A 26866-nucleotide genomic window follows, 5' to 3' on the forward strand; every position below is an offset into this window, starting at 1 on the left:
TGTAATACTTGGGACATATAAAGTAAAATGTTACTTGCTATTTATCTGAAATTCAAATTTAACTGGATGTACCGTATTTTGTCTGGCAATCTTACTATAAGTTCTAACAGTGACTTCAAAACTTCCATTCAAGGAGGTTCTTTGTTTAAAGAGGCAAGATAAAGGTGTACTGGCACATGCCTGAAACCTCCCGGACTGGGAGACTGAGGCAGAAGGATCACCCATTCAAGGCCAGCCTGGAGGCGAGTCTTGGCAACATAGCGAGACCCTGTCTCAAAATACAAACAAAAAAGGAGCTGGGCATGAGACTCAGTGGTAAGAGAACCCCTGGGTTCAATCACCCCACACACACACACACACACACACACACACACACTTACAAAAGGGAAAGATGAGAGCCATCTGACGTGTTTACCTAAAAAGTGCTTTTATATGCACTTAGTCATTGTTCCCAGGTATTAGAAGTTTACAAAAACAAATAAAATGGCTAAAGACAGTGGTAATTATAATCTTTTTATCACTGTATTTCAAGAATAGATAGACATGAAATTAAGGAGTATGCAAAGAATACATAAATTTGTTTCACATTTTTTCTCTTGTGGTAGAGGAAGGCCACCTTCATAAGTCTTATCAAAACTAAAATGTGAAGTATGGGAGATTTGGGGGTAACTAATGGTCCTACCTCCCACTGTGAACCCCAAGAAGTCATTTCAAATAAAAATATAACTAGCTTGCTATGCAAACCCAGTTTCAAGACCCCTAACTAGCCGGGCAAGGTGGTGGCCCCACCTATAATCCCAGCAGCTTCAGAGGCTGAGGCAGGAGGATGGTGAGTACAAAGTCAGCCTCAGTAACTCAGTGAGATCCTGTCTCTAAAAAAAAAATACAAAATAGGGCTGGGGATGTCTAATAAACAGATATATATCTATACAATGAGAGAATGCATAGGCAATAAGTTAAAGCAGATATCCATATAGTGGCATGGAAAACTATGCATGATATAAAGAAGTCAGGGAGGGGGATGGGCTACAGGACAGTACTACTGTAACATTCCACTTCTATAGAAATTCAATTTCTATATACATTTCAAAGTCTAGAAAAATATACCTCAAGCTATCAACAATCTTGTGGGAGAGAGGTGAGGAGACAAAAGATGGCATTTTATTTTCTTAATATGTCTGAGTTTACACTTTTTTTATAATGATCAAATATAACTAAGAAAAATCAAAATACCTTTTTCATTTAAAAATAACAATTGGAACAATAACAAAAACTTAAAACCAATAACACAAACTGAATTTGCCTCTTATTTTAATTTAAATCTTAATCAACTTTATCCAGTCATTTATATAAATAAAATGCATCCATATTGTGTATAGTCCTATGAATTTTCACAAATGCAGACATCCCTGTAACTACCATTACAGTCAAGAAATACATACCAGAAAGTTCCTTTGTATCCCTAAATCACTCAGCACTCCCAAAGACAAGCCCTGGCAATACAACCATCAATCTATATCTGTAGATTTATATCCTTACAGTTCTACCTTCTCCAAAATTTCATATTGGAATCAACAATTTGTCCTCTTTTATGTCTGATTTCTTTTTTTCTAGTACTGGTGACTGAACCTGTGGCCCCTCTACCACTGAGCTATATCCCCAGCCCTTTTTTACATTGTGAGACAGAGTCTAAGCTGCTCAGGCTTGTCTCAAACTTTATTTTTTTTGTAGTTGTAGGTGGACAGCATGTCTTCATTTGTCAGGGCCTCTTGTGTGCGAGGCAAGCGCTCCATCACTGAGTTACAGTCCCAGCCCCGTCTCAAACTTTTGATCCTCCTGCCTCAGCCTCCCAAGCAGGTGAATCCTAAAAGCTTCTATTTACATGTGTTTTCTGTGTCCATAGTTCATTTCTTTTTATTTCTGAAAATACCTCTGTAGCTAAACCAATTTTTTATCCATTTACCCATCTTCCTATGGTTACAACGCTATGAACCTCCCTGCTCTTCCCTTCCCTGCCATTCCATTTGGTATTTACCTAGGTGTCTAATTATGAGATCATGTTACTCTTACGGTTAATTTTATTTATCTATTTATTTTGGTACCAGGGATTAGATCCAGGGGCACTTATCCACTAAGCCACATGCCCAGTCCCTTTTCATTTTTTTTATTTTGAGACAGGGTCTCGCTGAGTTGCTAAGGTCCTCACTAAATTGCTGTAGGGATGACCTTGAACTTGTAATCCTCTTGCCTCAGCTTCCCAAATCACTGGGATTACAGGCATGCAACACCGTGCCTGGCTTGTATAGTTAACTTTAAAAGGACTTGTCAAATTATTTTCCAAAGTGGTTACATTATTTTACAATCCCATTAACAATGTATGAGAGTTCCAGCTGCTCCATATCCTTCCCAACATGTGGTTTCACTCTGTAATTATCATCATTCTGTGTAAATTTATAGTAGGATCTTCTTGTGATTTTAATTTGCATTTCTCTGGTGGCTAATAATATTGGGCATTTTAATAAGTGCTTACTGGTCATCTGTATATCTATTCAACTCTTTGGCCTATTTTAATGGGTTACCTCCATCTTATTATTTTTTATTTTCTGAATATATTTTTTAGATACATTTTAAGTTTGTCCCTCAGAGATGTAATGAATGGTTGGCTGTTAGTGTGGCAATGTTAAGAAGCAATGTGTTTTTAAGAGGTAGGGCCTATTGGGATGTTTTTGGGCCCTGAGGCATTATTCTTAAAAGGGTTTAAGGTAGTTTTTATGGGACCCTGAGGGAGTCATACAAGTGAGCCTTGCCGTCCTTGGTCACAATGGGTCCCTGTCTCACCAGGTGATGTCTCATTTCTGCATGTATTCCCATTAGCATGATGCCATCTACTACAGGACGTTCACCAAAGTTGAACACAAAGTGGCAACCTCCAGATCTGTGAGCTAAGTAAACATCTTTTCTTTATAAAATGGACTAATACAAAGCCTGTTATCAGTATATGTATTGAATATTTTCTTCTAATCTTCGGTTTTCATTTTCACAACAGAAATTTTAAAACAGCAGATTTTTTTTTTTTGGGAGGTAGGGGGACAGTACCAGGGGTACTAGATCACTGAGCCACATCCCCAACCCTATTTTGTACTTTATTTAGAGACAGGGTCTCCCCAAGTTGCTTGGCACCACGCTTTTTCTGAGGCTGGCTTTGAACTTGTGATGCTCCTGCCTCAGCCTCCCTGGCCTCTGGGGTTATAGGTGTGCACCACTGCACCTAAATAAGAGCAGAAACTTTTTTATTTTAATGAAGTTCAATTCATCCTTTTCTTTAAATTCATGTTTTTGTGTTCAATTTACAAAATTATGGCCTATTTCAAGACTGAAAACATTCCCTCCTATATTTTCTTCCAGAATTTTTTAGTTTGGTTTGTATGAAGTCCATAACCAAAGTTGAGTTATTCATTGTACACAATGTTGAGAAAGGATTGTGGATTATTTGCAAACGGATGATTAGTTGTTCCACCATTATCTGTTAAAAAGCCTATCCTTTCTCCATTGAATCATATTATTCCACTTAATTCCATTACTGAAAAATCAAGCAGTCATGTATGTGTGGGACTACATTAAACTCTACTGATCCACGTCTTTTGGTACCCCCACACAATACCATCCCAATAAGTGGTGCTTACAATAAGTCTTTAAGTCAGATATGTAAGTCCTTCAACTCTGTCCTTAATCATAATATGTTTGCTAATTCATAAACAAGGCTTCTCTCTCCATAATTAAGGATTCTAAGTCCTTAATTTCTCTCAACAATATTTTACAGTTTACTATGTACAGATCTTTCATAAACCTGTTTCATTTCTTCAAACACATCCTATGATTTTGATGCTGTTATATAATATTTTCTTTTAAATGTTATTTTCCAATTGTATGTTGCTAGTACATACAAAAACAATTGATTCTTACATATCTACCTTCTAAAGTAGATAATAGATAATACCATTCTAAATGTATGTTCTAAAAGTTGTGTTAGATTTCTTGGAAATTTCTAACCCTTAGTACCACTAAGTACCACTTAGTACCACACGATTCATCATCTAGAAAGGCAATTTTACTACTTCTTAAGAATACCAATATGTAGGTAGACTTTTTTTTTCCTTGACTTGTAGCAATGCTGCCGGCGCAGTGTATTAAAGCAACAGTGACAGCAGCCAAACCTGCTCTCAAACTTCAAGGAAAAAACATTGTCTTTTACCATCAGTACAAAGTTTACTGTGGGTTTTTCTTAGATGCACTTTTTTATCAGGTAGAGTAAGTTGCCCTTTAATACTTGTTCAGGGTGTTTATATAACCAATAGATGATGAAATCTGGCAAAGGGATTCTGTAGCCTTTGACATGATCACATAATATTTCTTCTGAATTTGGCAAATATGGTGACCTATACTGACTTTTTGCAGGCATTTTTTTTTGCTGCTAATTTCTAGTTAAATTCTTTAGTCAAATAATTTTCTCCATATTATTTTAATCACTGAGATTTGTCTTATAGCTAACCTACCTTGGTTAACCGACCATGTAAGCTTGAAATCAATGTGTATTCTGCTGCAGTTGGGCAGAGTCTATAAATGTCCAACAGGTGAAGTAAAATGGTAATGTCATTCAAATCTTCTAAAGCTTTACTGACTTTGTATATACTTATTCTGTCCATTACTGAGAGGAATGCTGCAATATAATCAACTAATATGTGGATTTATCTATTTTTTATTGAAGTTTAGTCAGTTTATGCTTAATGATTCTTTTATTATTTATGAAATTTCATTATCCCTGGTAGTGGAGTCCACCTTTTTATGATTAATATTTACATAATATATATCTATTTCTATACTTTTAACTTTTACTTTTTCAGTGGTACTAAGGGTTGAACCCAGAGGTTTTTTACCATTGAGCTGCATCTCCAGCCCCTTTTAAAATTTTATTTTGGAGACAGAGTCCAGCTAAATTGCTGAGGCTGGCTTTCAACTTCCAATCTTCCTTGCCTCGGCCTCCCAAGTTGCTGGGATTACAGGCATGTGCCACTGCACACTGCTCTATACTTTTACTTTTAAACTGCTCATTACTCTTAAAATGAATTTCTTATATGAACCATAAAAAGGTGTGGTTTTTTTTACAAAACTCAATCTACCTTTTGATTGCAATGTTTAGAATATTCACATTTAATATCAATAAAACTGGGTTTAAATCTACCATCTTGTTCTTTGTTCACTGAACTGAGTATTGTTTAGTACTAATTTCATTTCAAGTCGTGGCTTACTAGCTATGTTTCTATCCTTTATTTCTTGGTGGTTGCTTTAGATTTTACATTATAATTCTTAACTTATCAGTTGACCTACAAAACACATGCTACTTTATGTTTAATAAGTTATAATAGTATCCTTCCAATTCTCTCCTTTCACCCTTTTAGTCTACTGTCACACATTGACTTCTTCACATTATAAACTCCAAAATTCATTGTTTTTATTTTTGCCTTGAACAATTATCTTTTTAAGAATGTAAAAATCATTTTATACACTGAAAAATGTTGAGGGTCAATATCATAAATGTTCTTACAACAATAAAATAAACATTTCTAATTGATTTTATAAAGAATTTTAAATTTGCCCACACATTAACCATTTGTCCAGTGTTTTTGTTCCTTTGCATAGATCCAAGTTTCCAGATGGTATCATTTACCTTCTGTCTAAAGAATTTCTTGTAGGATAGATATGATAATAATAAATTCTCTCAGCTTTTGTTTTATGGAAAAAATTCACTTTGAAGACAATTCTTTTCTAGATATAAACTTGTAGGCTGATAGTTTTATTCCTACAGTATCTTAAAGATATCATTATCCTCCAACTTGCATAGTTTCAGCAAAGATATCTGTAGTGCTTATCTTAGTTCTTCTGAATGGAAGGAGTTTTTTCCTCTGGCTGCTTTTGATATTTTTCTTAGACACTGGCTTTCTGCAGTTTTATTATAACGTACTTGAGTGTCTATTTGTTCTATGCCTTATCCTGCATGGTGTTTAAAATTCCTGGATCAATAGGTCTAATCTTTTCATCAAGTTTGGGAGATTTATGACCACTGTTTCTTCATATATTTTCTTCTGTTCCCCTCCTTTTCTCTCACTTTGGGATTCAAATTACATGTATCTTAAGGCAACCTGATGTTCCACAGATAAGAGTCTCTGTTCCTCTTTTTTGGGGGGTGGGACTGGGATTGAACTCAGGGTTGCTTAACCACTGAGCCACATCCCCAGTCCCCCCGCCCCCCCCCCCCTTTTTTTTTTATTTAGAGACAAGCTTAGGCTGGCTTTGAACTTGCATACTCCTACCTCAGCTTCCCAAGCCCCTGGGCTTACAGGCGTGCACCACCGATCCCAGCTACTGTTCCTTTGTTTTTTCCTCTTCTTTTTTTTGGGGGGGGGGTGCTGGGGATCAAACCCAGGGCCTTGTGCTTGCAAGGCAAGCACTGTTCTGACTGAGCTATCTCCCCAGCCCCTCCTCTTCTTTTCTCTATGGTTTGTTAATGTAGTTTCCATGGCTGTCTTCATATTTACTGATCTTTTCTTCTATGGTACCTAAGTTATTTTTTGATCCTTTCTTCTATGGTACCTAAGCTTTTGTAATCCTTTCTAATGAAAAATTTTTTTTTTTCCAGAGAGTATGTATTTCATCTCTAGAAGTGTTATTTGGTTCTTTTACAAAAACTTTACACTGTTAGGTGATACATTCTGGTGTCTTTAAGTGTCATGGCAAATATTTATGGATCAACTTTTTGGGGGGAAAGAGGATCAAATCCAGGTCCTTGTAGAAGCTAGACAAGTATTCTAACACTGATTTACATCCCCAGCCTCCAGATCAACTTTTGAGGTCTATTTTTAAAACTTTAGACTATCATTATTCTAGTTCAAGGTTAATCTGACACAGTCCTTCTGGAATCCCCCGGGCATTCAACAATGACTTTCCATTATAGTTGTCTGGAATGCCCATATCTCCCAGTCCTAAGGAATTTTAAATTTTTCAATAAATTACTGGGATTATGCGTTTTTGATAATTATTTACCTGGTATCATGGAGTTTCCTATACCTCAATAAATGAGTAATAAGCTAAAGGCTGAGGGAAGCCCAGGGCAGTTTCTGGTGTTCCTTTAGGGGAGCTTTTCCTTTTGGATATGCTACTCACTTCAGCCTCTCCAAATTTACATTTTTGTTCCCTTACTTGAGTGAGACAGTAACATTCTGATTAGGTCCCTTTTCCCTGCACTGTAGCCCAGAAAGTGGCAGTAATCCAGTACAATCACAGAGACACCCTTCTCTTCCCTCAATATTGCCAGCTGTTCAATATTTCCTAACTATGGTTCCATATGCTTTGTCTATTCTGCTAGCTGTTTATGCTGGTCTCAGTTATTCCATCATAATCTGAAGTGGAAAAACTCCTAATTTGTTTCTCTGAAAGCAGATGTTCTCTAGAACTTGTATTTACTGTTTTGTTTTGTTTTTAATTTAAAGCCTCCCCCACCATTTTTTTCAGTATTATTTCCCCATTTCTAAGAGACCCGCCAGCAATACATTTCCTTTTCAAAAACTTCTGAAATATTTATTCTTCTATATGAACTTTTGGCCCATACCATCAATTTTCCCTAAACTTGCCCAAACATTTGATAGAGATGGAATAAAATACATAGATATGGGTAAACAGATATCATACATGATATTGATCATTTCCATCTCTCTTATCCAAGTCAAAGTATATTTCCTTGTTAAAGGCTTTTTACAAAAGATAAGAGGCTATCCTTATCTCCTCTACAATTTTAAATGAAGTGCTCTAGTACTTCATCATTAAACAGATGCTAGTCCTTGATTTATTAGATAGTGGTGGTGTTTTTTCTTTTCTTTTCTTTTTCTTCTTACACTGGGGGTTGAACCAATGAACTACATACCCAGTTCTTTTTTTTAATGTTTTATTTTTGAGATATAGTCTAAGTTGCAGAGACTGGCCGTGAACTTGCAATCCTCCTGGTCTCAGCTTCCGAAATCACTGGGATTACAGGCATGCATCACTATGCCCAGCTTATCAACTGTTTTTTATAATGTAAAGAAAATACACATCTACATTCATGTTAAAGAATTCTTGTCAAAAATGGATACTAAATTTTATAAAATACCATTTCATCAAGAATCTTATCTGCTACTGACAAATTATAATTTTCTTTTCTTTTCTTTTTTTTTTTTTTTTTGGGTGCTGGGGATTGAACAGGGCCCTGTGCTTGTAAGGCAAGCACTTTACCAACTGAGCTATATCCCCAGACCCTTATAATTTTCTTAATATTAAATTATTTCTATATATCTAAAGTCTATTTGGTAATTGAATTATTAAATATGACTATTTTGCGTATTTTTGTTTTGTTTTGTTTTGTTTTGTTTTGCGGTGCTGGGGATTAAACCCAGGACCTTGAGCTTGCAAGGCAAGCACTCTTCCAACTGAGTTATCTCCCCAGCCCTGTATTACTTTTTTAAAATAATGCTTGCATCTATAATCATTGAGTAAGATTGTAGTTTACTTTTATGTAATATCATTCTCAGAAATACAAAAATCCTAATTTTTTCCCTAATGTATAAACAGAAAAAAAGTTATAAAAATATGAAGCTTGAAAAATCATAATTCTCCAGATATCTACCACTTTTTAGTGTATGGGAGGTTAACTAGGGATTGAACTCAGGAGCATTTTACCATTGAGCCACACAACACCCCCCCGTTGTTTTTTTTTTAAAGACAGGGTTGGCTTCAAACCTGGATTTTCCTGCCTGACCTTCCAAAGTCAGTGGGATTATCCACCACTTCTTAAACATTTCCTTTTTCTTTTTGATTTTAGTACTATGATTACAAAATGCTAACCGGTCATTTTTTTTTACCCACCCTGCATTTTAGAGTATAGACATTCTTCTATATAGTAAATATACTCCTGAAAAGTTGTTCATAAAACAAAAACCCACCTTTAAAATTCCATTATCCTCAAAACTCCCTTTTGTAAAATCAGAATATATTTCCAGTATTAGTGACTCTTTCTTCCTGAAATTCTCTTCCCCTAGATATTTTTATGGTCCCATCTCTTTCTTCATTTAGCTCTAAACTAAAATGTCACCTCTTCAGAAAAATCCTCAATGACTTCCCTAATTAAAATACACATTTACCATCTTCTCCATTCATGTCTAACCCTGAATTATTTTCCATAGCTCTTCTGAAATACTTTATCCTCAGTACCTAGAAAAGTACTTGATATATACAGTAAGTAATCAATTAATATTTGTCAAAGGAACAAATGAATGAATTAAGCATGCACCTTCATGGTATAATTTGAATAAAATGTTTTCCCAAAACGGTAGCTCCCACTCTTGTACCACACCACCCAAAATGTCTAGTAAGGGTGCAACCTTCTTTTGGGTTCAACTACCTTCTTCTGACTTCCTCCATAAAATATGACCACCCTATAAAACTACCATATAAATCATTAGTTAATAAGAACTTAGTGGGGGCAGGAGTTGTGACTCAGTGGTAGAGCACTCACCTAGCACATATGAGGCGCTGGGTTCTATCCTCAGCACCACATAAAAATAAATAAATAAAATAAAGGAATATTGTCCATCTACATCGAAAAATATTTTTTTTAATTTAAAAGAAATTAAGAACTTGGTGAAGTCATTTCATTTTCTTCCATGATAATCAGTTCTTCTGGCCCTGAACACTAGGGGTTCAATGTAAAGGAAGAAAAATTCAAGGAGTCTTTCAGAAATGAACTGCTGCCCGCCCCCCCCCATATTAATGGTACTTTTTAATCAGCTCAAGTAACTATATTGTGCTATTGTTCTTCACAGCTCCCCTTCATAGGAATAAATGCCAGCACAGCAAATCTATAGGACAAAGTGCTTACAGAAAGTAGTGGCATTTGATCAGGGTGATATAGGAGGGGATGAAAGTCCCCTGAGTCCTTCATCTCTTTGGTGAATCATACCTGGAGGTGATCATACAGAAAGTGAATCTTAAAGGAAGAAATAAATTGATGATGGGAATAAAATAGGTTCTACAGTTGTGGCTTCTCTTAATGAGCTTTGAACCAGTTTTAGATTCAAATACAAAGGGAACATTTAGGAGTCAGCAAGTCCACAAATATTTCATCCCCTTCCCACTGAATTTGTCCATCACAGATCTGGAACTTAGAAGACCAAAGAAACAAAAAGAAAAAAAAAACAAAAAGAATCCAGACTCCAAAATATACAGCATGATATCCTAACTTGTTTCTGAAACGTACCACTATACCATTAAACTAGTACCAAACCCTAACAACCATGCCTTTCACAAAGAACAGAGAAAACAAACTTTTGGGAAAACCATCCATTTTTCTATCTCCTCTCTAACCAAATATGGATCCATTATTATGACAGCACTATTATAACTTAGTTCCCTTCCAATATTCAGTTTTCACTGAATAGCAAGAATAGAAGCCAAGACCACAAAGTCTATATTTTCAACTTACTTCTCTTATTCTTCGGTATTCTCAATAACAAGAAAATGATGATATATGCTAATGATTCAAAATTCTACATGTATAAAATTTCAAAACCTGAATTTCTTTTCTGATTTAACTATCTAAATTCATAAATGAATATATATTAGATTAAAAGAATAGATTGCCACAATGAATTAGAATAACCAAGAAACAAAGATGATAAGTAAAACAAGTACTAAATTTTAACTCAAGATGAATCTAATTTAGGTATTTAGGTACAGTATATTTCTATATGCTCTATAATCCAAAACAATGGATATTACAAAGAATTTAAATTTATCTCACAATAAATGCTATAATGTTCTATTTTTTTCCTTCCTTCATGTTCATTTTAACATTTGCAAGTTCCAAAAATTCAAAAGAGCTTGCAGCACCTTCTTCAACTTCTATTATTTAAATTATATGAGGATACATATGTACATATACAATTTCATGCATTGTACATTACTACCCTCAAATACCTCTTTTCCATTAATTTCAAAATTAGTTCATGCATTGATTTCTATGAACAAAACAGAAATGTAATACATTGGATGCCTAACCTCTTGATTTTCTACTCCATTGCTGGAAAGCTCCAAAACAGAACCTCCACTCTCAACCACTGCTGATGTCATCATTTATTCCCTGAGGAAGCTTCAAATGCTATGAATCAATGCAATTAAAGGTTCATAGATGATTGCCAGTGTTATAAGTCTGCATTATCATGTTTTAAAAGTCAATATAGATGGAGTAGAGTAGTTATCCAGAAATCCAGTCTTCTAAAGATGATTAACCAGAGAGCCTAAAAAAAAGGAAGAATTTGAAAAAGTTATAAAAAATATGGAGAGATATAAAATATAACTTAAGTTTGCAATCTAATTTTTTTATTTGTTCTAATCAGTTATACCTGACAGTAGAATGCATTTTGACACATCATACATAAATGGACTATAACTTCTCATTCATCTGGTTGTAGAAGATGCAGAGTTAAACAGGTCATGCAATTATATATGCATGCAGGGTAATAATGTCCAATTAGTTTGCAATCTAATTTTTAACTGGTTTAACTAAGAAAAAGAGTACAGGCTTCTACATCTCTAAGTCAACAGAGGGCAGTAATGAGCATTCTATGTCTTAAGAGTTTTAATTCAAGTTCATGAACTCATTGCATAAATTTTCACTAAGCTATTGTACACAGATGATATGATTATAAACTTCAGGAGATAAAATATTACAACCTTCTCCCTTTACAGGACATAATTTTATTGCCAAATTATCTTAATGGAATTTTTTAAAATATTTTATGAATTGATATATAAAATATGCTGAACTGAGATCTTTTCTAAAACTTTTTACCTATTTAACAAATTTAAATATTTGTTAGTTTTAAAATATTCCACTCTTATTCTTTGGCTCATTTGGTTTGTTTGAATAATATAATTAGAACTGTTTTATGCTTATGGCAGCAATCTCATTTAGTATTCACACTGCGTACTCTACCAAATTCTAAGATTAATTTGAGTTTCTTATACTTTCAAATAGAGTAGTTTAAAAATAAAATAATAAAACCATTTGGAATGCCTTTGATGTTATTCAATTATTCTTTTTTCAGTAATGTTTTACTAACAGTTCAAAGTGCAATATAACATTGTTTCAAGTAACCTCTTTATCAAACCTCTTAAGCTTTTTTTCCTCTTGCAGAAATAAATGTAATGTGTATCATCTGGGATTATTCAATAAATTATTCCTAAATTATTCTATTTGATTTTGTATATATTAAACATGTCATGCAGAGAAAAGAGATTCCAAACAGTAATTTAAATGTCAAAATTAAAGAATATAGAAAAATTAAGCATATTCAGATAAAAAAGAAGATACATTCCTAATAAATATTATGCCTTTATATCAAGTTTGACAACTGCATCATATATGTAAATAAACTGATAAAGAATTTCCATAAACTTTTATAAAATAAAATGAAGTATCTAGAAAAAGCAGAAATTTCATCTTACTACCTCAGAATGATCCACTACCATCAGACTCTTTTTCATCTTACAAACATAAAATGAAATAGGAAGTATTTGTATCTTAAGAAAAATCTAAAAAGATTCCAGGTCCATCATACTAACATTTATTGTTATTATATAAGGTAATGACTATTTCAAAATCTGTTTTCTTAAATATATATATAGTAATAATAGAAAAAAAATTACTTACAATTCGAATGTAAAGTAGTCTAAGCATCCTTCACTATTTTCACAACTTGGCAAGAGCTAAAATCTGAACCAGAAGTTCTTTGGAACTACTAGTGAGAGGGGAAAAAAGAGAGTATTAATATATATAATCCTACCAAAAAATCTTTTGCCCCAAATAAGTATGATTTAGATAGTAAAAATTTGTTAAAACAAATCATCTCGAAAGCCTGATGACAGATATTTACTTGAACATGATAAAGAAATTATTTCTAGGTTGTGGGGGAATCAGAATTTTTTATCAAACTTAAAATTTTAAGTCACCATTAAATAGCAATTAAGCAAGGACAGACACAACATACATGTATACCATGCCCTATATTATGAGCTTCATTTCAATCAACAGCAGGTTTTCAGTAAGTGGCTGTAAGCATAACCCCTGCTCCTTAGGAACATGAAATCCAACTTAAAAAAATAAAAATAAAAAGTCCCCAAACCCAGTGTGAATGATATATGACCATCACTTAAGTTATCTCCCTGCAACCCAACCCCCCAGAACTTAGCATCAATAACCATCTAAACACCCACCTCCTCAAAAACCCCTCTCCTTTCTGCTGATCTATTCAGGGGATCTTTTTTTTTTTTTTTTTTTTGTAAACAAATGGGATACATGTTGTTTCTGTTTGTACATGGAGTAACAGCATACCATTTGCATATTCATACATTTACAGAGAGTAATGATGTTTGATTCATTCCGTTATTTTTTCCTTCCCCCCCACCCCTCCCACCGCTCTTTTCCCTCTATACAGTCCCTCCTTCCTCCATTCTTGCCCCCCTCCAACCCCCCATTATGTGTCATCATCCGCTTATCAGTGAGATCATTCTATGCAGGGGATCTTGAGTCTTGTTCTCAACATATAAACATTTATAAGACTCCCTCATCATTAGAATAGAAAAGTCTACTTTCAAAATCCTGCCTACTACTGCTCTAGTTTCTTCAATTCTCAAAGTCCTAGAAAAGAAATCAACTCTTTGGCATCTAACCCCACTCAACTGAAATTTTCACTAAATTCTGCTTGTCTACTTCAATAGAAATGTTTTTTCATAAGACTTAACGCCTGTGAAGCATTTGATGCTGTTTATCTTTTCCTCCTTAAAAACTTTAATCTTTTTTGACTTTTCTTTTCACTTCTTTTCGTAGGCCCAATGCTACTTTTTCAGGGCTTGGGGCAAAAGTACAAATGGAACCCTATATTCCATTTAAAATATTCTAAATATTTTAAAGTTATAAATCAAGCTAAATAGCTGTTAAATTATTATTCTTTTCTTCTATCTTGACAAATATACTCTGTAACAACCTGAATGACCAAGTTCTGATTTTCTCCCCTCCCCCTGGCAGTGCTGGGGATTGAACCCAGGGTCTTGTGCTTGCAAGGCCAACACTCTACCAACTGAGCTATCTCCCCAGCCCCCAAGTTCTGATTTTCAATTCTCAGACTCTTCCAGTTCTGCAGGGGCCTAGGAAGCCATATTGACTCCCTTGGCCAGCAGCCTATCTTGTCCCTTCTCACTTCTACCTTCAGTTCCACTCCACACCAGAGGCCTTTGATGCAAGCATGTGACTATCCCAGCCCACATGTCCAAGCTCCAGTCACATGCCTGCAAACAGCTGCTCCTTAGCCATCCCTTATACCTAGAGAAGCCCATACACACTGTGATTCACTCAAGAGAGGAGACAATTAGGGAAGAGACCTTTGAAGTTATACTGAGAAGAGAGTTCTGGAATCCAAATCATCAAAAGCTTGAACAAGAAAGACACCAGATAGACTGTCCCTTGGCTCCTCAACATCTTAATGCTATGGTGAGGTATGGAACTGGAGGAAGACCTGCTAAGATCTCTAAAGAGGGCCTAAGGCAGAGTTCCCACCTGGCTAAGTCTAAGGATGGTGGTGCTCTCTGGTCAACCTTTACACGCAGGTGTTTCCGGAGTCCCATCCCTTGTTCTTTTCTCTTCTGACTTCTTATACCCTGTTTTATTTTTTTGCGGGGGGAGCAGGGGGATAACCAGGGATGGTACCCAGGGACATTCAACCATGAGTTACATCCCAACTTTTTTTTTATTTTGAGGCAATTGTTAACAGCCTCATTAAGTTGCTAAGGCTGGCTTTCAATCTGCAATCCTGCCTCAACCTCCTGAGCTACTAGATACAGGCATGCATCACCGTGCCTGTTTTTTTTTTTTTTTTTTTTTTTTAATTCTTTTTAGTTATGATACAGCACGTGGATACACCTTGATATAATCACAATAGCATGGAACCCAAGGGGTCCAATTTAGTCCCTGGACTTCCTCACCCCAGCTCACTCTCTCTACTTCACTGATCCCTCTTCAATCCATTTACAGTTTACTTATTTTTTTAAACTTCGTGTCCTGTGGATACACCTGATGCCAGGAACCACCATGCCACATGCATGCACATACAAAAGTTCTGTTCTTCCCTTCTCCCATCCCTTCTTCCTCAATCTCCTTTGTCTACTGATCATTCCCCTATTTTGATGAAATTTCCTCTCCCCTCTTTCCTTTCTCTCCCTCCCCCTCCCCCCCTCACTCCCTCTCTCTCTAAATTTCTCTTTTTAATTCCCCTGCCCCTCTTATTTTAGATTAGCTTCTGCATATCAGAGAAAACAGTCAACCTTTGACTTTTAGGTACTGGCTTATTTCACTTAGCATGATAGCCTCCAGTTCCATCCATTAACCTGCAAATGACATGATGTAATTCTTCTTTATGACTATGACTCCTTACACTTTTAAGATATGACATATACTCTTATGGCTTCACTCAAATCTCTCTTCTAGTCTAAACCATTCCCGTGGGCTCTAATTTGTTTACTAGGAAATTTCTTATCTCAACTACTTTGTGAAATTAGATAGGGTATAAATAAATATTAAGCATATATTCCAGGATAACCCACACACTCCATTCATTACTTTTAACAAACAATAACTGAGCACTATAATAAGATAGCACAATTTCAGTTGCCAGGGGTTCAACAATAAATAAAGGAAAAAAATCCCTATTCTTACGGATCTTACATTTCAGTTAGAGGAGAAAGAGAATGAGCAAAATATATAAAGCTCATAGATGGTGATAAAGGTTAAAGAACTAAATGAACCACACGGACAGGAAACATTCAGAAAGGCTGCAATTTCAAATTGAGTGGCAAGAGAAAGACCTCCTAAAAATATAACACCTAAGTAAAACTTGAAATTTCCAGAGTTATCACATTAGTAGACTCAAATATCTGGTTTTCAAAAAGCACAGAAAGTAACAGGAAAACTTGGCCCATTCAAAGAGACAAAAATAAAATCAGCGGAAACTGTCCCTAAAAAAAACACCTGAAGGCTGATCCACTAGACAAAGACTTAAAACAACCATCTTTAAAATGCTCAAAGAACTAAAAGATGTGAAGCCAGATGCAGTGGTGCACCCCTGTAATGCCAGTGACTTGGGAGACTGAGGCAGAAGGATCGTGAGTTCAAACCCAGACTCAGCAACTTATCAAGGCCCTAAGAACCTCTGCGAGACCCTTCTCTAATAAAATATAAAAAAAGGGCTGGAAATGTGGCTCGGTGGTTAAGGACCCCTGGGTTCAATCCCTGGTACGATAAATAAATGAATACATAAACAAATAAGTAAATAAATAAGAAAAAGGGCTGGGGATGTGGTTTAGTGGTTAAGCACCCCTGGGTTAAATCCCTGGTACCATAAATAAATAAAGAAATACATACGTACATACATACATACATAGATACATGAATACATACCTACATAAATTCATAAATAAATAAATAAGAAAAGGGGCTGGGGATGTGGATTAGTGGTTAAGTACCCCTGGGTTTAATTCCAGTACCAAAAAAAATTAAAATTAAAAAAGAAGATAGAAAACTTGATAAAAATGAACCAATTTCAATGGAGTTGTTTATAGTAACACTTTTTGTTTCAGTTCAGATAGCACGAGACAGTGATGTTTGTTGTTTTTAAATTAGTCCATCTTGAATTCAAGTGGGGAAAACTCTCAAATACAAATGTTTATAGAGGATTTTTAAATTGTAAGGCATTTTTTGGATTAATGACTAAAAACGCCAGGCAGCCAGTTGTTACGGCACATGTCTGTAATCCCACCAACTCAGGAAGCTGAGGCAGGAGGATCACAAATTTGAGGTCAGCCTTAGCATCTTAGTGAGACCCTGTCTCAAAATAAAAACTGCTGGGATGCTCAGTAGGGATGTAGTTCAGTGATCCTGTGTACTAGGGGTGTGGCGGGGAACAAACTCAGGGCAACCATTTTGTTAATTACCTTGCTCAGGCCACATGACTTTATAGGTTTCTTAAAGGAATTAATATATGACAATTTCCCAATTTTCTTCAGGTGACCTTTTCTGATAGTGATATTTGAATGAAGAGTGAATAGCATGCTTTCTTTTGCCTATTGCCCCAAGAATGATTCACAGTGAAGCTTTTTGGCTTCTGTTGATATTCAAGGTAATATAACAACAAAAAACTAGTAAATACATAGTAAAAAACAAAAATAAGAAGAAGATAGATGTGGAGAAAGTCAAGGAAATGATATATGAAAAAGGGGAAACATGAATAGAGACCAAAAAAACTAAAAAGAAACCAAATGTAAATTCTGAAGCTAAAATCCATAACTGAAATAAGAAATTCACTGGAGGGATTTGAGTAGGCATAAGAGCATTGAGGGCCGGTGGCTGTAGCTCAGTGGCAGAGCACGTGCCTAGCACATGTGAGGCACTGGGTTCAATCCTCAGCACCACATAAAAATTAACGAAATAAAGGAATGCCGTCCATCTACAACTACCAAAAAAAATTTTTTAAAGAAAAGTCATTGAATTTGAAGACAAGAAACTGGGCATTACTGAGTCTGAGGAATAGAAACATAAAAAAGTTTAGGGGACCTACAGAACAGTATCAAGTGGATCAACATACGCATTGTGAGTCCCAGAAGGAAAACTGGGAAAGAATCAGAGAGAATATTTAATGAAATAATGCTGAAAACTTCCCAAATGTGATGAAAGATAAACATGCAAGAGCCTTAGGAACTTCAAGTAAAATGAACTGAAGACCCATGCCAAGATGTTAACCAAACCTTCAAAATCCAAAGGCAAAGAGAAAAGAAAAAAAAAAGAAAAGAAACAACTGATCAGATGCAAGGGATACTCTACAGAGCATCTCATCAGAAACTGGAGGACAGGAGACATGGGCCAATGAATTCAAAGAGCTAAAAGGAAGGGGGAAAAGAACTGCCAACAACAACTCCTGTACTTAGCAAAACTGGCCATCAAAAGTGAGGAAGAGGTAAGCATATGTAAACCCAACTACTTGGGAGATTGAGGCAGGAGGATCTCAAGTTCAAGGCTGGTCTAGGCCATTTAGTGAGACCCTGTCTCAAAAAAAATGAAAAAGGTCAAGGATAAAGCTTACTGGAGGCCTTGCCAGCATGCAGAAGGTCCTGGATTCCATCCCCAGTAGGGTGTGTACATAAACAAACACACACACAGAGTGAAGAAGAAATTAAGACATTCTCAGAGAAACAAAGGCTGAAAGGGTTGATTACCAGCAGATTTACATACCGCATGAAAAGTTTAAAGAAGTTCAACAAGGTGAAATGAGATAACATTAGACAGTAACTTAGAACTCTACAGAGAAATAAGGATCTCAATAAAGACATATGGGCAATTATTAAAGTATTACTATAAAGATAGTTTGCATCTACTTTTTTGTTTTCTATGTAATTTAAAAGATTAACACCTTTAAAAAAAAAAAAACGATTTTAATCTAAGAGCCAACATTATCATAACTTTGGTTTGTAACTACACACTATTTTCTACATTTCTTTTTTTCTTTTTTGTACCAGGGATTGAACCCAGGGGTGCTTTACCACTGAGCCACATTCCCAGCCCTTTTTATTTTGAGATAGGGTCTTGCTAAGTTACCTAGGCCCTAGTTAAGTTGCTGAGGCTGGTTTCGAACTCATGATCCCCTGCCTCAGCCTTCCAAATTGCTGGGATCCGAGATGCTGAGATTACAGGCATGCACTACTGCCCCTGGCTATTTTCTACAAAATTTAGGAGACAGATGCACTTAAATTATTAGCTTATGTTGGACACACATGTATATTAAGATGAAATTTTATGACACTAACAACCGAGGCAGGAACTGTACAGCATTTCCATGTTATTGAAGTTAAGCTGTATAAATTCAAACTGAGTGAATTTAATGCTCAATGTAATACCCATAGCAATCTCGAAGAAAATTATTATAGAGTATATGTAACAAGAGCCCGGTACATTGGTGCACACCTGTAATCCCAGCAGTTTAGGAGGCTGAGGCAGGATGATCACAAGTTCAGAGTCAGGCTCAGTAACCTAGCAAGGACCTAAGCATCTCAGCGAGACCCTGATTCTAAATAAAATATTTTAAAAGATCTAGGGAGTAGCTCTGTGGTAAAGTACCCCTGAGTTAAATCCCCAGTACAAAAAAAAAAAAAAAAAACACCCACAGAATTGAAGGGAGATACAGTGTTCTACAACAGTTGGCGATTTCAAATATCCCTCTCTCAAATGGATAAAACAACAAAACAAAATAAGAAAGGATTTAAATAATACACTAAAAAAACAAGACTTAAAAATCACATACAAAACACTCTTTCCAACAGCAAGAATACACACAGGTCTCAAGTGCACATGGGACATGTTTACGGACAGACCACATGTCAGACTACACATTGTCTTGACAGATTTTAAAAAAAAAACAGGTATCACATGAAGTTTCTCTGTCACAACAGGATGAAGTTAGAAATTAATTTAACGAAAGTAAAATGGAAAATTCAATAAACTGTGGAAATTAAACAAAACATCCTTAAACAACCAAAGGATTATACATCATAACCAAGTGGAATTTATTTCTGGAATGCAAGGATTATTCAACACACAAAAATCAATTAATGTAATACACCACATTAACAGAATGAAAGGGAAGCAGCTGACAAAATTCAACACTTTTCAAGATAACAGCACTCAACAAATTAAGCATAAAAGTCTACTTCAACATAATAAAATCCATATATGAAACACCCACAGTGAACATCATTCTGTCTTAAAAGATAGACAGATTTTGCTCCAAGATCAGGAACAAGCAAGGATACCCACTTTGCCACTTTCAACAAAGTACTAGACATTCCTGTCAAAGCAACTAAGCAAGTAAAGAAAGGCATCTCAATTGGAAAGGACGAAGTAAAATTATCTATTTGAAAATGATGTGATTTCATAAGTACAAAAAAAAGCATAAAGACTGAAAAACAACTAGAACAAGTAATACAAAAAATATGAGAACTAATAAATGAATTCAGTAAAGTAGCAGGATTAGCCAGCACATGTGTACAAGAAACCCTGTCTCAAAATTTAAAAAACATTTTTAAGGGCTGGGGTTGGGATTGTGGCTCAGTGGTACAGTGTTGCCTAGCACGTGTGAGGCACTGGGTTCAATTCTCAGCAACACATAAATTAAATAAATAGAAGTATTGGGTCCATCTACAACTTTAAAAAAAAAAAAAGGCTGGGAATTTGGACCAGTGGTTAAGCACCCCTGCATTCCATCACTGGTACCAAAAACAATAAATAAATAAATGAAATAAAATAAAAATAGGATTAAAAAGTCAACATAAAAAATATCAACTGGATTTCTATATACTAACAATTTTCTGAAAGAAAATTACAAAATCTATGAGACCAACACAAAAGAATACAGTACAAAGAAAAGAAGTAAAAGATTTGCACAATGCAAAGGATAAAAGACATTAACAAAATACAACCCAAGTTTAAGGACTAAGAGAAAATATTAAGATGTCAATATTACACAAAATGATCCATGGATTCAATACAATCCCTATCAAAATCACAATAACATTTTTGCAGAAATACAAAACTCAATCTAACATTCAAAGAGAATCTCAAGAAACCCCACAGAGCCAAAACAATCCTGAAAAAGAACAAAGCCAAAGGAGTCACATTTCCTGATTTCAAAACTTACTACACAGCTATAGTCATCAAACAGAATGGCTCTGGCATAAAGACAGACATATAGACCAATGGCAAAGATCATAGTGCCCAGAGAAAACACCTCAAAAAGTCCAAAAATGGCTGAGAAGTGTGTCAAGACCACCCAATAAGAAAGGACAATCTTTTCTTTCAACAAATGATACTCAGAAAACTAGATATCCACATGCAAAAAAAAAAGATGAATCCTTACCTAAGAGCATACGCAAACATTAATGCAAAAATGTTTCAAGAACTTTAGTGTAAGATTTAAAACAATAAAACATTTAAAGGGCAAAAACTTCGCAACTCAGAACTTGGAAATGATTTCTTGGATATGGCACAAATCACAGGCAACAAAAGAAAAAATAGGAAAATTAAATTTCTTAAAAATTTTAAAATTTTGCATATCAAAAAACACTATCCACAGCTGGGCAGTGGCACACACCTGTAATCCCAGAGACTCAGGAGGCTGAGACAAGAGAATCCAAAGTTTAAGACTAATCTCAGCAATTTTAGCGAGACTCTGTCTCAAAAAATAAAAAGGGGTGGGGATGTGGCTCAGTGATAAAGCACCTGGGTTCAATCCCCAGTAACCAAAAAAAAAAAAAAAGACAGCACTATCAACAGATTAAAAAGGAAACACACACAATAGGAGAAATATTTGCAAAATCGCATATCTGATAAGGAATTTATATCCAAAACAGAGAATTAAAACATCACCAACAAAACCCAATTTGAAAATGGGCAAAGAACTTGAAGACATCTCTCCAGAGAAGACAACCAAACAGCCTACAATCATTACTAATTCTTTAGGGAAATGGAAGTCAAACTACAATGAGATACACCCACACAGCATCAGAATGACTATTATCAAAAATACAGAAAATAGCAAAGGTTGGCAAGAATATGGAGACACTGGATACCTTATGTACTAATAGTGGAAATGTAAAATGGTTATATCTGTGATAGTTCTTCAAAAAGTTAAATTGTGGGCTGGGGACGTAGCTCAGTTGGTAGAGTGTTTGCCTCCCAAGCACAAGGCCCTGGGTTCAATCCCCAGCACCGCAAAAAAAAAAAAAAAAAAAAAAAAAAAACCCGCTAGAAATTGTCTTATCAGTTGTCACTGATCCAGAAATTCCACACTGCTGAATGTATACCCAAAAGAGCTGAAAGCAGGGTCTCAAAGAGACACGTGTATACCCATGTTCACAGCAGCATTATTCAGTGCCTAAAATACAAAATAGGAGCTGAAGAAATAGCTCGTGTTGGAGAGCGTTCACCTAGCATGCACAAGGACTCTGGTTCAAATCCCTGGCCCCTCAGAGAGGAGAGGAAAAATAAGTGTACATCAACAGGTGGATGGATAAGCATTATACATGGGCATATGATTCAGCCTTGAAAAGAAGGGAAATTCTGCAACATCCAACGACAGGCATAAAACTTGAGGATATTTATGTTAAATGAAATAAGCCAGTCACCAAAAGGACAAATGCTATATAGTTCCACTTATATGAGGCACTTGGAGTAGTAAAAATCAGAGTCAGTCATGTATAATGGTGGTTGCCAAAGCTCAGGAAAGGAAGAAAAGAGAAGTTGTTGTTTAATGGGCAGAGGCTCAGGCAGAAGGATTTTGCAAATTCAAGACCAGTCTGGGCAATGTAGTGAGACCTGCGTTAAAATTCAAATTTTTAAAAATTAAAGGTCTGGGGTAGCTCAGTATAAAGTGCTTGCCCTGCATATGTGAGGCTCTGGGATCCAACACCTGCCCTCCAACCCAAAAAAATACAAAAGATGTTCAAATTCACACTGAAATGAAAATTAAAATAAGAACATGAAAATTAAAATAACATTCTGTTGCAAAACTGTGGGAAATAGACACACTTACACATTGCTGGTGGGAATGCAAATTGTATGACACTTTTAGAGGGGAATTTGGCAATATCAATGTACTTTTTTTTCTTTTAACAGTTTTATTGATATATAATTCAAATACCACACAGTTCACCCATGTAAAGTGTAAAATTCAGTGGTCTTTAGTTTATTCACAAAGTTGTGCTATCATTACTCCATATTAATTTTAGAACATTTTCAGCAGCCTTTGCCCCTAAATGATCCCATGTCCACTAACAGTCACTCCCCATCCTGGTCCAACCCCCAGTTCCTGACTATGACTAGTCTACTTCCAATTTCTAGATATTTGTGTTCTGGCCATTTCCTATAAACCAAATTACAGTCAACCCTCCATATCCACAGGTTCCACATACTTGGATTCAACTGCAGATTGAAAATATTCAGTTAAAATATGCATCTGTACTAAATATGTACAGACTTTTTCTCATAATTATTCTCTAAACAATACAGTATAACGGCTATTTACACAGCATTTACATTAAACTAGGTTTTATAAATTATCTAGACATGATTTAAAGTACATGCAACTAAATTTGTACAATGGTAGTATGGAAATTATCTAGGATATCTCTGTATGGTTGTACTTTAGCCAACGATATAGCTTAAATTATAAAAAAGTAAAACTTAAAGTACAAAAGTATAAGTTCATGCTGCCTGCTTTTTTTTTCTATTTTTTTAGTTGAAAATAAACACAATACCTTTATTTTATTTATTTATTTTTATGTGGTGCTGAGGATCAAACCCAGTGTCTCATATGTAGTAGGCAAGCACTCTGCCACTGAGCCACAACCCCAGCCTATGTTTAACCTTTTAAGGAAATGCCAAACTACTTTCCAAAGTGGTTGTACTATTTAACATTCCTACCAGTAGTGTATGAAGATTCAAATTTCTCCACATTGAGGGCTGGGGATATAGCTCACTTGGAAGAGTGCTTGCCTCACAAGCACATGGCCCTGGGTTTAAATCCCCAGCACTGCAAAAAAAAAAAAAAAAAAATTTCTCCACATTCCCACAATAAATGTTTTAGGCAATATGTTATTCAGCAATAGATTCCAAGCACATCATCTTGGTAGATGCAGTAAAAATCACTTAGTAAAACTCAACACCCTTTCACAATAAAAATTACTTTCACATAATAGTAATTAGAATGTTTGCAAGTTACCTGGTCAAATGTTAAGAAATAGAAATCAACTATTTTTCTATATACCAAGAGATTTAAAAATACAATTTTAAAGGATATTATTTAAAATAACCACAAAACTAGATGTCTAAAGATAAATCTAGCCAATGATGTAATCAAGACCTTTGTGGGGTTGGTAGCTCAGTTGGTAGTGTGCTTGCCTCGCATGTACAAGGCCCTGGGTTCAATCCCCAGCACCAAAAAAAAAAAAAAAAAGACCCTCGTGAAGAAAATCATAACATTTACTAAAAGGAATTAAAGTCATGTATCTGGAGATACCATGTTCATGAATAAGAATGCTCAATATCTTAATATCAGTACTCACCAAATTCATCTATAAAGTCAATGTATTTCCAGTTAAAAGTCCAGAGTTTTTTGGATTCTGCTTTTTTGGTTTTTTTTTCTTCTTGTTGTTGTTGTAGATAGACATAATCCCTTCACATTATTTATTTATTTATTTACTCCCCCCGCCCTCCCAATGTGAGGCTGAGGATCGATCCCAAGGCCTCACATGAGCTAGGCAAGCGCTCTACCACTGAACCACAACCCCACCCCAAAAGTCCAAAGTGTTCTTACGGAAAAAAAAAAGACAAACATATAATGCAAAGTGTATGTGAAAGAGCAAAGGGTAAGTGAGTAAAAATCCTCCTGAAGAACTTCCTTACCTAGTCTACAGTAAAGACAATAAGGTAATGGCATAGATGCAGTCAAATATACCAATGGAACAGAACAAAGGAGTCACAAAATACTGAAAATAATACAAGACAAAGATAGCATCAAAATCACTAAAAGAGAGGGGTATTTTAAAAATGATTCTGGGACAAATTATTATGTATACAATATAAAAATTAAGTCACTACCTCTAGCAACTAACAAATTTAAGTACAAATATACTAAAGACCTAAATATAGAAAATAACTTTTTTCGGGGGGGCTGGTACTGGGAATTGAGCACAGACGCACTTTTACCACTGAGCCACAAACATCCCCAGCCCTTTTTTAATTTTGAGAAAGGGTCTAAGATGCTGAGAGTCTCCCTAAATTGCCAGGGTTGGCTTTGAACTTGCAATCCTTCTGCCTCAGTCTCAGTCACTGGGATCACAGGTGTGCGCTATCATACCCAGCTAGAAATTTTTTTTTTTTTTTTAATTAGAAGAAAATATAGAGTGTCTTCATGAACTCACAGCTGGGGAAACATTATAAGACATGGAAAGCAAACAACAAAAGATTACTAAGTCTGACTATCCCAACTTGTTCTATAATTTACAGTAACAGAAATCAAAACAAACTGAAAGAAAATGGGGAAAGTTATTTGCATCGCTCTTCCAAAGAAATAAGAGGGGAGGGCAAAGGAACGCTTACAAGAAATACACACAACCAAAATTCTATTAAAGATTTTTAAATAAATTCTAGTAAGGCTCACATGAGTAAACGTGAGTTTTTGTCAAGGTTCCACTTTTCATGGTAAATTATATCATACAAAACAGACAAACACCAGTCATGTTCAGGCTAATTTTTCAAGTGTATAATAAGTCAAGAATTATAATTCACCTAATTTTGTACTTTTTTGTGGTCCAAAAGATTAAAAACCTGTATTGATTTATTAGTTTCCCATCCACAGTATGAAAACTGCTTACCTGAATTGGTTCTTTTTAAATATGAAAGTTGAATATTCATTACTAATCATTTGACAAACTCTTTTCTACAACTTTCCAAGTGGTGTTAATTTTTTTAATTATTGTTTTTAGGGAGGGAGTAACAATGATTGAATTCATGGGCACTCAACCACTGAGTCACATCCCCAGCACTATTTTTGTATTTTATTTAGAGAAGGGTCTCACCGAGTTGCTTAGCACCTCACTTTGGCTGAGGTTGGCTTTGAACTTGTGATCCTCCTGCCTCAACCTCCTGAGCCACTGGGATTACAGGCCTTTGCCACCGTGCCACTAATTTTTTAAAATTACTTAATACAGGGCTGAGGAGATAGTTCAGCTGGTACAGTGCTTGCCTCGCAAGCACAAGGCCCTGAGTTCAATCCCCAGTACCGCAAAAAAAAAAAAAAAAAAAAAAAAAATTACTTAATACAATTCCCAATTTATGAAAAAGCCGTATCAGGAAGTGGGTCAGTTCGCTTAGGTGTGCAGTAAATATATCTATACAACCTAACAGATCAGACAGAGAAAGCCTGACTCCATTTATATGACATGCAAGAAAAGCTAAAACTATGAAAAAAAGATTAGTTAGGAGATTCTGATCTCAAAAGGACATAAGCAAACTTTCTGGAATGAGGAAAACGTTCTATAGCTTGATTATGGTAGTGACAAACTCAGAAATCTAAGGGTGAATTTTATTATACCTGAATTAAACTTCAATAAACTAGAGTTTTGTTTTTGGTACTGGAAAATGAACCCAGAGGTGTCTTACCACTGAGTCACATTCGCAGCCCTTTTTTGTTTTTTTGAGACAGGATCTTGCTAAGGCTGGCCTTGAACTTGGGTCCTCCTGTCTCAACTACCCAAGTTGCTGTGGGAGTACTGGTGTGCACCACTGCACCCAGAACACCCAAGCACTTTTATGCATTATCTTTTCATCCTTACAATGGCCCTGTGAAACTGATTTAATTATCCCCTTATTAAATAGAGACTATTTTTACTGTACTCATAAAGAGCTACTAAGATTTAAGAGTTAAAAATCTGTTAGCCACTGCATCCCCAGAACACAACAGGAGCTCAATAAATATTTGAATGAGTCTTACCTCTGTGTGATCTTGGATAGAAACTTAAAACTCTTTAAATTTCAATTTCCTTATCCATTATAAGACAGTAAAATAACTCTAAGAAGTAGATGTATTTAGTTCTTTTCATTGTTTAAAGTGCTGGGCACATTATG

At 35.4% G+C, this 26866-nt stretch overlaps 1 protein-coding gene and 1 non-coding gene across 8 annotated transcripts in view; one reads left to right on the forward strand and one right to left on the reverse strand.

Moving 5' to 3' along the window:
• Positions 1–26866, reverse strand: part of Elf2 (E74 like ETS transcription factor 2) — a 102861-nt gene that overhangs the window by 57465 nt on the left and 18530 nt on the right. For 3 of the 7 annotated variants that reach the window (XM_047566116.1, XM_047566113.1, XM_047566118.1), the window contains exons 2-3: positions 12797–12884; positions 11143–11381 (exon numbers count right to left, since the gene is read on the reverse strand). The exons of 2 other annotated variants lie outside the window; for them this stretch is intronic. In XM_047566116.1, coding sequence (XP_047422072.1) covers positions 11143–11217 — 75 coding nt within the window. In that variant the 5' untranslated portion in view covers positions 11218–11381; positions 12797–12884. Of the gene's footprint in view, positions 1–11142; positions 11382–12796; positions 12885–24303; positions 24323–26866 lie in introns of those variants that run through there. 2 more of the 7 variants (XM_047566115.1, XM_047566114.1) reach the window with 2 other exon arrangements.
• Positions 21882–21955, forward strand: Trnag-ccc (transfer RNA glycine (anticodon CCC)). Its single transcript has one exon. It is a non-coding gene; the product is annotated as a tRNA-Gly (tRNA).

This window comes from Sciurus carolinensis, chromosome 10, assembly GCF_902686445.1.
Source record: "Sciurus carolinensis chromosome 10, mSciCar1.2, whole genome shotgun sequence".
NCBI lineage: Eukaryota > Metazoa > Chordata > Mammalia > Rodentia > Sciuridae > Sciurus > Sciurus carolinensis.